Source organism: Patagioenas fasciata, chromosome 3 (genome assembly GCF_037038585.1).
Source record: "Patagioenas fasciata isolate bPatFas1 chromosome 3, bPatFas1.hap1, whole genome shotgun sequence".
Lineage (NCBI taxonomy): Eukaryota > Metazoa > Chordata > Aves > Columbiformes > Columbidae > Patagioenas > Patagioenas fasciata.
The window spans coordinates 68917940-68930466 of NC_092522.1; the positions used below are offsets into that span (position 1 = coordinate 68917940).

General features: G+C 36.1%; 1 protein-coding gene across 5 annotated transcripts in view; it reads right to left on the bottom strand.

The window, feature by feature from the left end:
• Positions 1-12527, bottom strand: part of LAMA2 (laminin subunit alpha 2) — a 362981-nt gene that overhangs the window by 194504 nt on the left and 155950 nt on the right. For all 5 annotated transcript variants that reach the window (XM_065833304.2, XM_065833299.2, XM_065833305.2 and 2 more), the window contains exon 12: positions 11028-11201. In XM_065833304.2, coding sequence (XP_065689376.2) covers positions 11028-11201 — 174 coding nt within the window. The remainder of the gene's footprint in view (positions 1-11027; positions 11202-12527) is intronic.

Genomic DNA, 12527 nt, shown 5'->3' on the forward strand with positions numbered 1-12527 from the left:
AAATATTTTCTAAAAGGAAGCTGCACCATTTAGATATCCAAAATACTGAAAGACAGCCTGAAAGAGTTATCATGTAAAAGTCTTGAGAGAGGAAAGCACAAGCACTTACTTTTTGGAAAACACAATGTGATCAGAGTAAAGTTAATACTATGTACAATGCATCCACAGCTGATAGCCCAGAAGTATCTTATTTCTCAAAAGTGAATATAGAAAACACTGCACAGTATTGGAAAGAAAGTAGACAAAAGTTAAATAATGATTTACAGGAAAAGTAGCTAAGGTTAAGTGTTTCATATTTGCCTAGAGTACCCTATTTTCCCAAAAATAAGACAGAGTCTTATACAATTTTTGCTCCAAAAGATGCTTACTTTCTTACAAGTATAGCTGCCTGGACACTATTTAAATTGACTTTTTTAATGAACTGTAACTAGGACTTGTTTTTGGAGTAGGGCTTATATTTTGAGCATCTTCAAAAATTCTGAAACATCATGCTAGGGTTTATTTTCAGGATAGGTATTATTTTCTTGGAAACAGGGTAGTACTTTCAATAGCTATGATCCAAGTATATAGACAGTAGATTGAAAGTATGCTACAGTCAGTAAAAATGTTTACGCTCAAATATAACTTAAGGGGAAGGCTGCTGTTTTCATTATGTTAAAGAAAACACGTAAACTTCAGATTGTTTTTTTCACAAAAATTTGCATTGAAAATTTGGAGGCATTTTTCTTATTTTATTTTACATTTGTCTATAACTTTCAGAAAAACAGACTTGAAACTTGTAAATTGTATTGACAACTGTGTTTTGTCACACATTTTCACACAGGTTACACAGATTGATGAGACCCCCACTAAACAGTGTATGAATTTCTATTTAATTCAGAATTCAGCCTCAGTTCAGGGACAGGTCAGGACATGCTCTAAGATTTTGAGAGCTCTTTTGACTCTCCCAACTCTTTCAGCTACTATTTATCACCTTGAATATTGCAGGCAGAGGGATGTTTTGTTTCATGGAGCTCTGGGAAAGCATGGTAATGAGCCTGGTGGTTTACTGATAAGGTCATCTACTTGATTATATTTATGGGTGGTTTTTTGAGTTGCTGTAATTTTTACCAAAATTTTTAAAGTTTTCTACTACTGCTAGCTTCTTTTCAGTAACAAAGGAAGGAAAAAGAAGTGACAAATCTGCAAAGGCATGCTGCAGTAGCTCAGAAAACCTCCATTAATGCCAGACAGGTTCAGAAGGTTTGACCTGGTAATATCACTGGCCAAAATCTGAAACTAAGTATCTTGCTGCAATTTTTATCATAGCAAATTTGAAAATGTTTGGTGGAAAAAGACAAACCAGTATTTTAAGGAAGAATTTTCAGAAATCTTTAACATAAAAGCTTGAAGTTTGCTAAAGATATGTTGCCATGATCATTCCTACATTTAAGTTTCTAAGCTTTTTATTCTGATGTGGCTAGTTTTATTCTCTTTCATCCTTTGGATCATACATTCATTTTTTTTTTTTTCAATGAGACAAATGTGTAAAGCTATTTGTATTCAAGTTATAGGTACATCTATCATATATTTGACATATAACAAAAGACACAGGACAGTGACAAAACTGGATTTTTGCACATCTACCTAAACTGAACTAATACATCATCTTTGAAAGAGAGAAATAATTTACTGGACTGCACATCACAGAAGATTAATCTCAGCAACAAAACTGTAGAATGTTCTTTCTCAATAGAACATTTAATCACAACAGACTAAACAGAATTACCTCACACATTTAAGTAACAAGACACAGCTGACTAAACAATGTGCCTGCTTATTTGATTAGCTTTAAAGGCATCTGTTGTTATGAATCTACTTTGTAAGTTAAACAATGCAGTTTCAGTCCACCAGTTTTATTAGTTTAGATTGCCTAGGTTTATTAAGTTAGGAAATCTTGTTTTCATAGCTCATGACAATATATACTGATCAATTAGTTTTCTTTTTTCATTTTACTTTTCCTTTTTTACTTTTCTTTTTTTAACTTGTAAAACATTTAACATGACTAGATATATGTATAGCTCTATATTGTTGCCTTTAATTTAAAGTATGCAAGAAGAAATCATTCCTCTATAATATCACATACTTTGATCATCTGAGCTTCACAAAAACCTCAAAGTAAATATAATACTGTGCTATGTTTTCTGGAGCATGGTAGATACAATATTGATGGGAAACTATGGATTACTATTCACTGTATTTATAACCATTAATATTGCTGCAAACGTGCTACCCACAGCGAAGTAAACTTGGAACTGTTTAAATTTGATTCACTGTACAGAGTAAAGGATGCACTGCAATGAGGCACAGCTCACCAGGAGATGCTGCAGGAACCCTGCTGGAATGACACCATGCAAGAGAGGGATGTATGGAGACAGGGTTGCTGTGCTGACTGGGCAGTTGCATGAACTTAAAGCCTGTCATTCAACAGAGAACTCCCTCCAGGCCACATTTTCAGAGCAGACTGTGGCTATTTTATGGATAACTGGCAATATGGTTTAGGAATATATAAAAGCCCTTTATCTTATGAAATTTCATTTTAAAAATTGAGTCACAATCAAAATCTTATTTCAAGGGCAATAAATTGAAGGTATATATCTCTGGCACTGTTATTTTTAATTAATAAAATACACTTGGAATATTTAATTGTGAGGGGCATGGAAGGGAAGGGCAGGGCACAACCAAAAAAGCTCAGAAGAAAACTGACACAAATTTATTAAAACAACTGCCTTCATTGTGAAAAAAAAAAAAAGATCCTGTTCCCAAAAAGCATTAAACTAGCTAAGGAAATGGTCCAGAACTGTTCTAAATATTTAATGACGTTTTATACTTAAAGGTTTCAAAAGCTTGTAATAAAATAAAGAAAAATATTGGTAATGTTACAGTTCCTCTGTCTTGCTCATTTTTCTGAGGAAATTGCCTCTGGAAAATAAATTGATAGGGCTAACAGGGCCAAACAAATAAAACAAACTTATCAATTAGAAAACAGGATTCTCCTGTATCATAATACAGAGCGCCTCTGAGACTGAAAAGGCATGTAGATACCAACCAGAAATCCATCCAGCCGTCTCAGGAGATGGTACTGCACATACTGTGAGAAATGTTAGGTACTTTTAGCAAAATATGGAATGTTCAGGCAGGCCCATTAAAAAGCCCTAAAAAATCACAAAACAACCTCACCAAAAATAAGTGCAAATATATTCACTTGGGTAAAACAATCATCTGTGTCTACCCATGCATGCTATCTGCTCTCATTGCTGTCACTCCTGTCAATCTGAAGTTGATCGGTAATGGCCCTGTGATTCAGGGAAACTGCTGAAGTGTGTACTCAGGCTTCAGTTTGAGAGATGGGTTCATTTATCATCATAATAAGCTATTACCATTGATAGGTCACAACTCATTGAAGAGACAGTCAGTCTAATTGGCTCAATTCAGTTAGCTCTGGATGTGCCTCAAGGAGACAAGCACTGCTTTGCAGGTAATACTCAATCACCCATCAAACCACTTGTTTAATAATTCATCACAGTTCAGACTGGGGTTCTGGCACATGATTATCCCTTCAATATGCCAAATATCTGGTCTTAACCCTTTTGTCTCTTGAGTACAGGAAGACAAAGGCAAGTTCATTCTGTAGTTAGGATAACCCTTGCTTCCAGAAACTTAGTGAATATTGAAAGTTTCCACTGGGGTTTGCTTTCTAAAGAAATTTGTTGTAGTTAGCTAGAATCTCTCTGGAAAATAAAATCTTTGCCATGATCATTCTCTCCTGCTAAAGGTCAGCTTACAGTATGTAAGCTTAACAGGAATGTAAAGTAATGGAGGTCATTTTGCCTTCTGGAGATTTAACAAAGCAATATGGGTCCATTCAGAAATATTTAGCAATCAGGTAATGATAGTGTAGGTGAATCAGAGGGTATAGTGTACATGAGATACAGGACCTACAGTATTTAAAGGAGGCTCTTCTTGGTGACAACCAATGATAGGACAAGGGGCAATGGGTACAAACTGGAACACAGGAGGTTCCACTTAAATATGAGAGGAAACTTCTTCACAGTGAGGGTGACAGAGCACTGGAACAGGCTGCCCAGGGCAATTGTGGAGTCTCCTTCTCTGGAGACATCAGAAACTCACCTGGACACATTCCTGTGTAACCTCATCTAGGTGTTCCTGCTCCAGCAGGGGGATTGGACTAGATGATCTTTCAAGGTCCCTTCCAATTCCTAACATTCTCTGATTCTGTGATGTTTCATACTCTGTTCAGATATTAGATCAAAGCATGAGTCACTCACAATATTGAAATATTTAGAATAATGATTCTGTGGAAGGACAAGTTAAAACTAAACTAATAATTCTGATCCCTAGTGTGCTACTTTCTTGTCAGTTCTGGTTCTGATTTCATTGTTCAATTCTTTGTCAACCATACTGAAAATTTCTTTTGCAACCGCTTCATTGTCAAAGGCTTTAAGGTTCTATTTCTTCCACCACTTTCAGTGGTGTCGTGGTGAGTTGACCCTGGCCAGCAGTCAAACACCCACCTACCTCTCACTCCTCTCTCACATGGAATGGGGAGAAAATAGTAGGAAGGTGCAAAGACTTGGATCGGTGGGAAGGCTGGAGAGAAACCAACGCTGTGCAAGCTCTGTTCAGCAAGATCCGAAAGGCTGGTGCATTATCAACACTCTTTTAGCAACAAATGCAAAGCACAGCACTATACACACCATTATGAAGTAAACTCCAGCCCACCACACCCAGCAGAGATGTTAAAATACTATGTTCATATCAGACTATCTGAAGATTAAGATTGCCTGCCTTTGTCTTTTTTTTGTTAAACTGAAATACATGAAAGTGATCATTCCGACACTTTTTGGATGACTGACTGGAAATCTACTTAGTATGAAATATCACCTTCAGAAAATTAGAGTTTGTAAAGCACTCACAGCATAATGGCCCTACCATTCACCAACCTTCTATGAAAAAGTCAAGAATATATAGAATTTACAAAATTACTCATATAATTTCTATTATAATTAGTTATGGAACTAGTTGATTCTCACCAGCTCTTCATATACACTTTGTCAGTTCGAGTTTTCTTTTGCTAATGATACCTTAAATTAATTTATACCATTTTCAGCTATTGATAAACCACTCTCATTTCTTCCATATTCCAGTTAGTAATAATGCTTTGTGTGTATCCTTTTCCAGTCTCAAGTAACTACTGTTCAATTTAGCTATCTCTAGCTTAGAATCACCATCACCATGCTTCTTTGCATATTGATTAGCACTCAGTACAAGTTATCAGATATATCAGTTTTTTCTAAGTCAAAGACTTTTCTTCTTTTGCTTCCGCTTCGTTGGATCCTTCAGTATTTTAGTATTTGGGATGTGAGATAAGAAGAGTAAGAGTTTCCAGTCTGGCAAGCATATTCTCCAATTTACTTTCTTCGTTATTTCCTAACACTACTCAGTATTCTCTCTCTAGCATTTACATCCCTTATTTTGTGAAACTACTTTATTTCCTGCTTGTTTCTCCATTTTTCAACTGCCACTATTGATTAAAACCCTTGCCTTCAAGGCAGACCTGAGTTAGCAGGTAATGTAAAGGACACCTGAGATTTATGAAATAATTTCACCAATAATAAATCTCTTCTTTTCTCATACAGTAGTATAAGATGATTTTAGCACAAAGAAATTAAATGTATCATGAGATATATGAAATACTGCCGTCAGTGGACTAAGATAGCCAGATTCTGGGCCTTGTTTCAACTCATTTCTAAGGCACAAAGAGGCCGTAACAGTCTACTGGGCATCTTTAGTTTTCCTTGCAATCACAATAATGGCTGTACTTGAACTGCCCCAATAGGCTATCCAAACATCATTACAAGCATTAATGAGGCACAAAGCGTGCAAAATTTACTTATGTTTTGGTAGTTCTTTGCAATCATGGGTAGCTGAACCCCCTAATAGGACAGTCCTGATATTGTTTCAATTGGAGATCTAGTAAAATTTGGCTAGCCACAGCTGTGAAAAAATGCAGAGACCTGTCCCTGTCTCATTTCATGGTGCCACGCTGAGAGAATATTTCAGCAGAGATAAAGAATCTAAACCGGATCATGTAATACAAACTAAGCAAATTTAAAGGAAGCATCAGTCAGCTGTGGTTCAGATCTTTAAAATGTTCTGCTCTTCACTCATGTTTCTGTTACGTTTGTCTCATCATTTCAGTATCTGAATTTGCCTATTACTCCAATTTTAGAAGCTACAGTGAAGTAACTGTTAACAAAATAAACAGTAACTTATACTAAGTTGAAGACATCTTCATACTGTTGACTGAGTCTGATTACCATGGTTACTTAATTTTAGTCAAGAAAATTTAGATTGTGATGTAAAATAAAATTATTTATATTAGTTCAGCGTTTACTTGTTAAAAATCAAAAACATATCAATAAACTAAGCCAGCTCTTTATTGGAAGAATGCATTCAAATGTGAAAGCCAAAAGATACTGAAGTAGCTGTCTTTACAAAAATATTTTTCTTTAGGTTCAAATGAATCATTTTCTGCCATGTATTGGCTGTTGACACCACTTAAAAAAAAATCTGAGGATCCGCAGCAACTGTGAATAACTTCAAGACATTGCACCGAATGGAGATTTCCTGCATACTATGTGCTGCTGATGCTTATTACTGTTTCTTTTACAGATACAGATAATGTGGATACAGTTACCTATTTGATCCCACTCAAATGTACAAGACATTAAGAATCAATAAATGTCCATGCACACTTGTTTTTGAAATGTTATCCCTTAAATTTGAGAAACACATTCCCTACTCCAGCCCCACTTGACTTTTGCTAGCTTGGAGATGTTCTTTGTTACACATTCAAGTCTGAGGCTGAAAGTAATTTCTCTGCAGAGGGTATAAAAAGGCAAATTTAGCATGAAGTACTGGACCTGCCACCACTGCAGAAAAATCCCTCATGCAGTTTGCAGATACTTCAAGCACTGCCATTATGTTACTAAATGGTGGCCTGCTTAGACTTGGACAACTCATCTGCCCTAGGGAACAAAACCTCCTATATGAGGGCTAAACTGTCCATGTAAACAGCTGAAAGAAAGAATTATCTTATAAAGGCACACAAAGGAAGATCACAGCAGCCCACCTAAGTTTCACCACTTCACTTCCCTGACAATAAAAGCAACACAGACACAGACTCAAAAAACTCAGTCTACCAACTAAATTTAAGACACTGTTGGAATTATGAAGTGTAGGTCACTCACTGCTTTTCTTGAAGCCAATGAATTGGAAAACAAACAAACATAACCAAACAAAAAAATGATGATAGAAAAAAGTAGCTTACAACAATTTATTTTGTATCTCATCCGTTTATATCAAAAGGTGTTCAGTTAAATTATTCTCCTTTTTGAGGCCGGCAGGAAAAGCAAGAAAAAGAGTTGTGGATCTATCTAACTCTATCATCTCTTATGATCAAGAAAATCTTGATATCTAAAACCATGACGATACTAGATGAAGCTTTCTGGGTTTAGAGGTATTAATAATTTAGGGCAATTGATCCTGTCACTTCTGTTCCAGCTGATTATTGTGTTATTGACACTTCATGTTTTGGGTTTCAACTCCCTTTCCCCCTGGGACCTGTAGACTGCAATTTGCTTTGCATTATTCTGTCTTTTGCATCAGAATTACCTAAGAAATGAAAACAAATGGAATGAAATAAAAATAAAAGCCACAAGGACCTAGCTTATGATTATTTTATAATTCAATATTTAATCCTATGAGGTATTCTGGGCAGTCTGCAATAGACAATATGTCTCAAAACAAATCGCTCACTCCATCCCAATCTTTAACTTTCCACAGTAGAGTACTTTTAAAGGCTGATAGATTTTGTGTGTATTGGCTACAGGCTTATTACAGTATCTTCGTCTCTGGACTCAGAGAAACATTGACTTCTGTAAGTCAGCAAATAGGTTACACAGCTAATTATTAAAAAACAGGCAAAAAAAATGAGGTGACAGAGTTAAGTCAAACAAGTACCTTTCCTGTCCTGTACACACAGACTCTACACAAAACTTTCAGCAGTTGCCTTTCACTAGAAGTCAGATAAAGAACAATCTATCCACCATATGGCTGCTTAAGTCTATGGAGTTGACGAACGTGATATGCTAGAATTTTTCCAAGAGATAACAAGGCCATTTATTCAAGTATCTTCTGCTTTAATATTCAACATATCCTAACTTCATGAAGGACCAAATTACATTAATTTCCCTTACACTGAAGGGGATCATGCTGTACAACTAGTTCAATTGATTCCTGTAAAGCAACACTCAATACAAGAGACTTCTCAATCTGAGTAAAATCTGCCAGTTAGCAAATAGTATTTTAAAACAGAAGTGTTTAAGGGCTCCTATCACGTTGTTTGCAGTATAAGCAACAGTGGCATTAATACCTGCTGAAAACCCAGACAGAGGAGTTAGAGGATGCATCATCTAATTTCTGTATGACTGCTGGGTTTTGAGATGATGGTCAGAGACTTAGATTCTAGGATGGCCTCCACCTACAAGTTGAACTCACCTGTGATTGCTGACCAAGACCAGTGCCCTAAACACCTGAAAGAGGCAGGGTAAATCTCCACCTTTATGGTTAAGCCTGGCCCTTAGCAGAGAATGGAACATAAAATTTGCAGTAGCACAGAGAAAATAAGGCAGAGAGGCTTTCTCTAAACAAAGATATTTCCTCATGGAATCTCAAATGGCCTCAGCTGCCCATCAAGTGTGTGTGTCATGGTGGGGGCGATGTCATATGTTTATTTAGATATGCTCCATATCATGTATTTAAAAAATTATCTGTGTTTGTACAACAAAGTTTCAGTTTTAGTAGCAGTATATATATTTAGAAGAACAAAAGGATATGGTGATGTTAAACTAATTTGCTCATGTCCTTGTCCTGCGTTGACATAAACAAGAATCCTGTACAGCCTCCTGTTATTTATAACGTCTCTTTAGACAGTCAAAGACCAGTATCGTACAGTCTAGTGTCAGCCAGATTTAGATAAAAAAGAAAAAGCTGAAGGCTGCACACTCAGGGCCATCCTATTTATAACTCTTTTTTTCATCCAAAAGAAGCATTTGGAGATGGATGCAAAACAAGCAGATAGAACACATATGGCAATCAACATTGTGGAGGCATATACACTACATGCCAACTTTATATTAAAATAATTATTTTAAAGAAGGTTTTTGAGCTATATTTGAAAACTAGGAAATGTGGGATGGCTACTACCTTTTGTTACTCAGTTTTATTTTGGGGAATAGTATTTAAGAGCAATAATTTTAACAATATAAAGGAAAGGCAGTTTTCTGTCACACAAGGTTTATAAATTATAATGGAAGTGTACATCGTGATACAAGATTTTCTAAATTGCTCTCTACATTTCCTAAGACAAAAATTCTTAAAGAAGCTTGCCTGCTCTGAGATGCCAATTATTCGACTGTAACACAGCTAGCAATTGCTCTCAAGAAAGGATGTTTTTATCTAGTTTGGCTTTATCCAGTTTCAGCTATTTAGAGAAATGCTTTATTGAGTCTACAAACAAGGACTCTCAATATTCTATTTCCATTTCCCTTTCCATAGCACAAATCATATGGCCTAAGCATGTCATTACAACTATAATTTACATGATGCAACATGACAGTTAAGATGTACTGTGGTAATTTGTGAGTGTTTTCAGTATTATTGTAGTATCAAAAATTCATATGGTTCAGCTATTAAGGCAAATTGCTCCATTCATACAGAGATATCTGACAGTAACCACAAAGGACCTCCAAATTACACTGAAAAAATATCTTCCACATTCAAATAATTTGTGCATATTCTTACCATTATTTTGTTCACTGAATAGAAGTAGGATGAAATTCTGTTTGGAAAAGTATCAGTTCGTATCTCAGGGTAAGTTCACCAGACATGGAAGTCTATAGAAGAAACCCTCCCTTTGCCACCTAAGTCAGTCTGATTTTCTTTAACAATTTATAGCCATGAACAGGATGCCAAATTCTTTGGAATGATGCTATTTAGCTTACACATGCTCACTTACCTTCTGTCATGTTGATTTTCAGCCAGCAGGAAGAAAACAAATAAATAAAAGGTTGACTAGCCTGAAGAGACTAGAGGAAAACGTGCTCAAGTGTATTAGTGTTAGGATTTCTGATGAGCTTTAGCATAATCAGGATTATAGTAAATGGAAAGCTGTTTAGATTTCTTCACATTTAAGACTCATTCTGTCCTCAGTTCTCCTCTCTGGAAAATAATGTGACATTCATGAAAATATCCTGTATGATAGCAGGAAGTCTAGTGGTGAGAAACCTGACAGTCAGACTGCTGAAGCATCCAAGATTTTAGAAGGTAAATATTTGGTATTAACCTGCAGGGCATGAATATGTGTGTACATGCACGCATAGACACACACAGACTTGGATAAATATATACGTTAGAACAGGCACAGAGCTCACAACAGTGTTTTCTGAGTTCTAGGGCAGAGAGCTCCCCACACAGAAGTTTCTTACCAAATATTAAAGTTTTGTAACACACCCCCACAACATCTGATACACAACTTGCATCTCTGAAAAGCAGACGAGGGAACTGGTTTTCAAAGCTGAGAAGGTGGGAAGAGAACACGACAAGCTGAACCACACACCAGCTAATTCATTCAGAAAACAACTCTGCAAACTATATAGACTTCTCTAACACCTGACAGCAGAAGCCTCAAGGGGGTCTCAAGGTCAAAGATACTCAGTTAATTTTCTCCACTTAACTTTTCACATCCCAAGGATACTCCACATGCCTGATTCCCTTCTGCTTGTGGTTGTGCTAGTCAAACAGCTATCCAACTTAATCTTCCCTCAGTTCCACCCTGCTTCAAACTCTTACTGCTTTTGTCAACAAATGAAATTAGCATTTAGGCAAGTACCATCTGCACTTACTTTGTTGCCCAAATAAGAACTGGGTGCACTCCAATAATAAGTCTGTGGTAGTACTTTTCGTGCAGCCACATTGCTGATGCTAAGCTGCTGATGCCCATCAAATTGCTTTTGCTTGGGGACAACTCTGATAAGACCTGGTAAGCCAGTCAGGTACCAGCCATTCATATCTTCTATCTATAATGACAGAAAAAAAAAGAAAAGAGAGACAAAGAAAAACAAGACACTACGATAAGAGTCAGAACATCAGCCTTTCAATATTCACAGTTTCTTATTCTTCCATTTTTAAAAAACTGACTAGATTTATATGATTCATTGCACTTTAGGAACAAAGGAAACAACAAAGTAATAACAGTAAAAATTTCTCTTATTGTATGTGACTGGGAGCTATAAATTCTGAGAAGTTTGAAGCAACTACAAGTATTTGCCGTCTCTGCTTCTTACAGTCTAGAGTGAGGAGGAAATTCTACTGTACAAACATATGCGTAAGAATATCTCCAAATATGATACAAGTTTCCAATAAATAATATCAGTCACAGAGGGTACAGAAGATGAGCTGACAAATTGATATAGATTTTTTGATTGTTGCAGACAGCATAATTTATAGTAATTTGTAGTTCTAAAGCCTTACAACATACAAGTTCAAACATGTATTTTTTTAGAAAGCCAAAGTAAAGCTAGAAAGCATCAGAACTTGAATTTCAGAAATCACATAACTAGAAATGAATCATCAGAGAAGAGCACACTGTTCATACAAGGGTAGCTTCTGAAGCCTGGAGACAAGCAGAACAAGACATTAGCTCAGCCATGGGATGGAAAATTTTTCAGATGCTGGCATGTAAATGAGCACACTAGGTATATATGATTTTATTCATAGAATTCCAGTATACCAATACAGCCAAAACCAGGAACTAGTAGACCTGGAACACATTTCCTAAACTCGATCCACAGACATGAATATGTAGTATACATCCATTAGACTGGAATCAGTGTCAGAGTTTTGAGAACTCGCTTAAAGTCTAGAGTATATTTGCAGTCTAAAGACACATTTTTCTACAGCACAAATAAGATCAGTAGGTTAATCTCTCTTTCATATCCTTTCCTTGGAATGACATATGCAAAAGAAATTCACTCAAAATGCCCTCTGTAAGGCATCCCTTTTTCTTACATAACTGTGTGTTGTACATTTAATGTTTCAAAATTCTTAATTTTCTCAGGTCTAGAAATTTAATAATGACCTGGAAAAGAGGTTGCCATATGGATATGCTGCATTTTAACTTGGACTGATTATGTGTGCACATTTCCGGGACTGTGTTTATGCATATGGCTTCATTTTTGACTGTTTTAACTTCTTTTGCACTTTTCACTGCTAAGTGCACTTTTTCAGAACTTTCGCACAATGAAAAGAAACAAGGCTTATAAGCATTTTCTTCTGGATAAATGAAAAATACATAGGCCAAAAAAGAACATGGTGACAATGCACAGTGACAACACACAGAAACA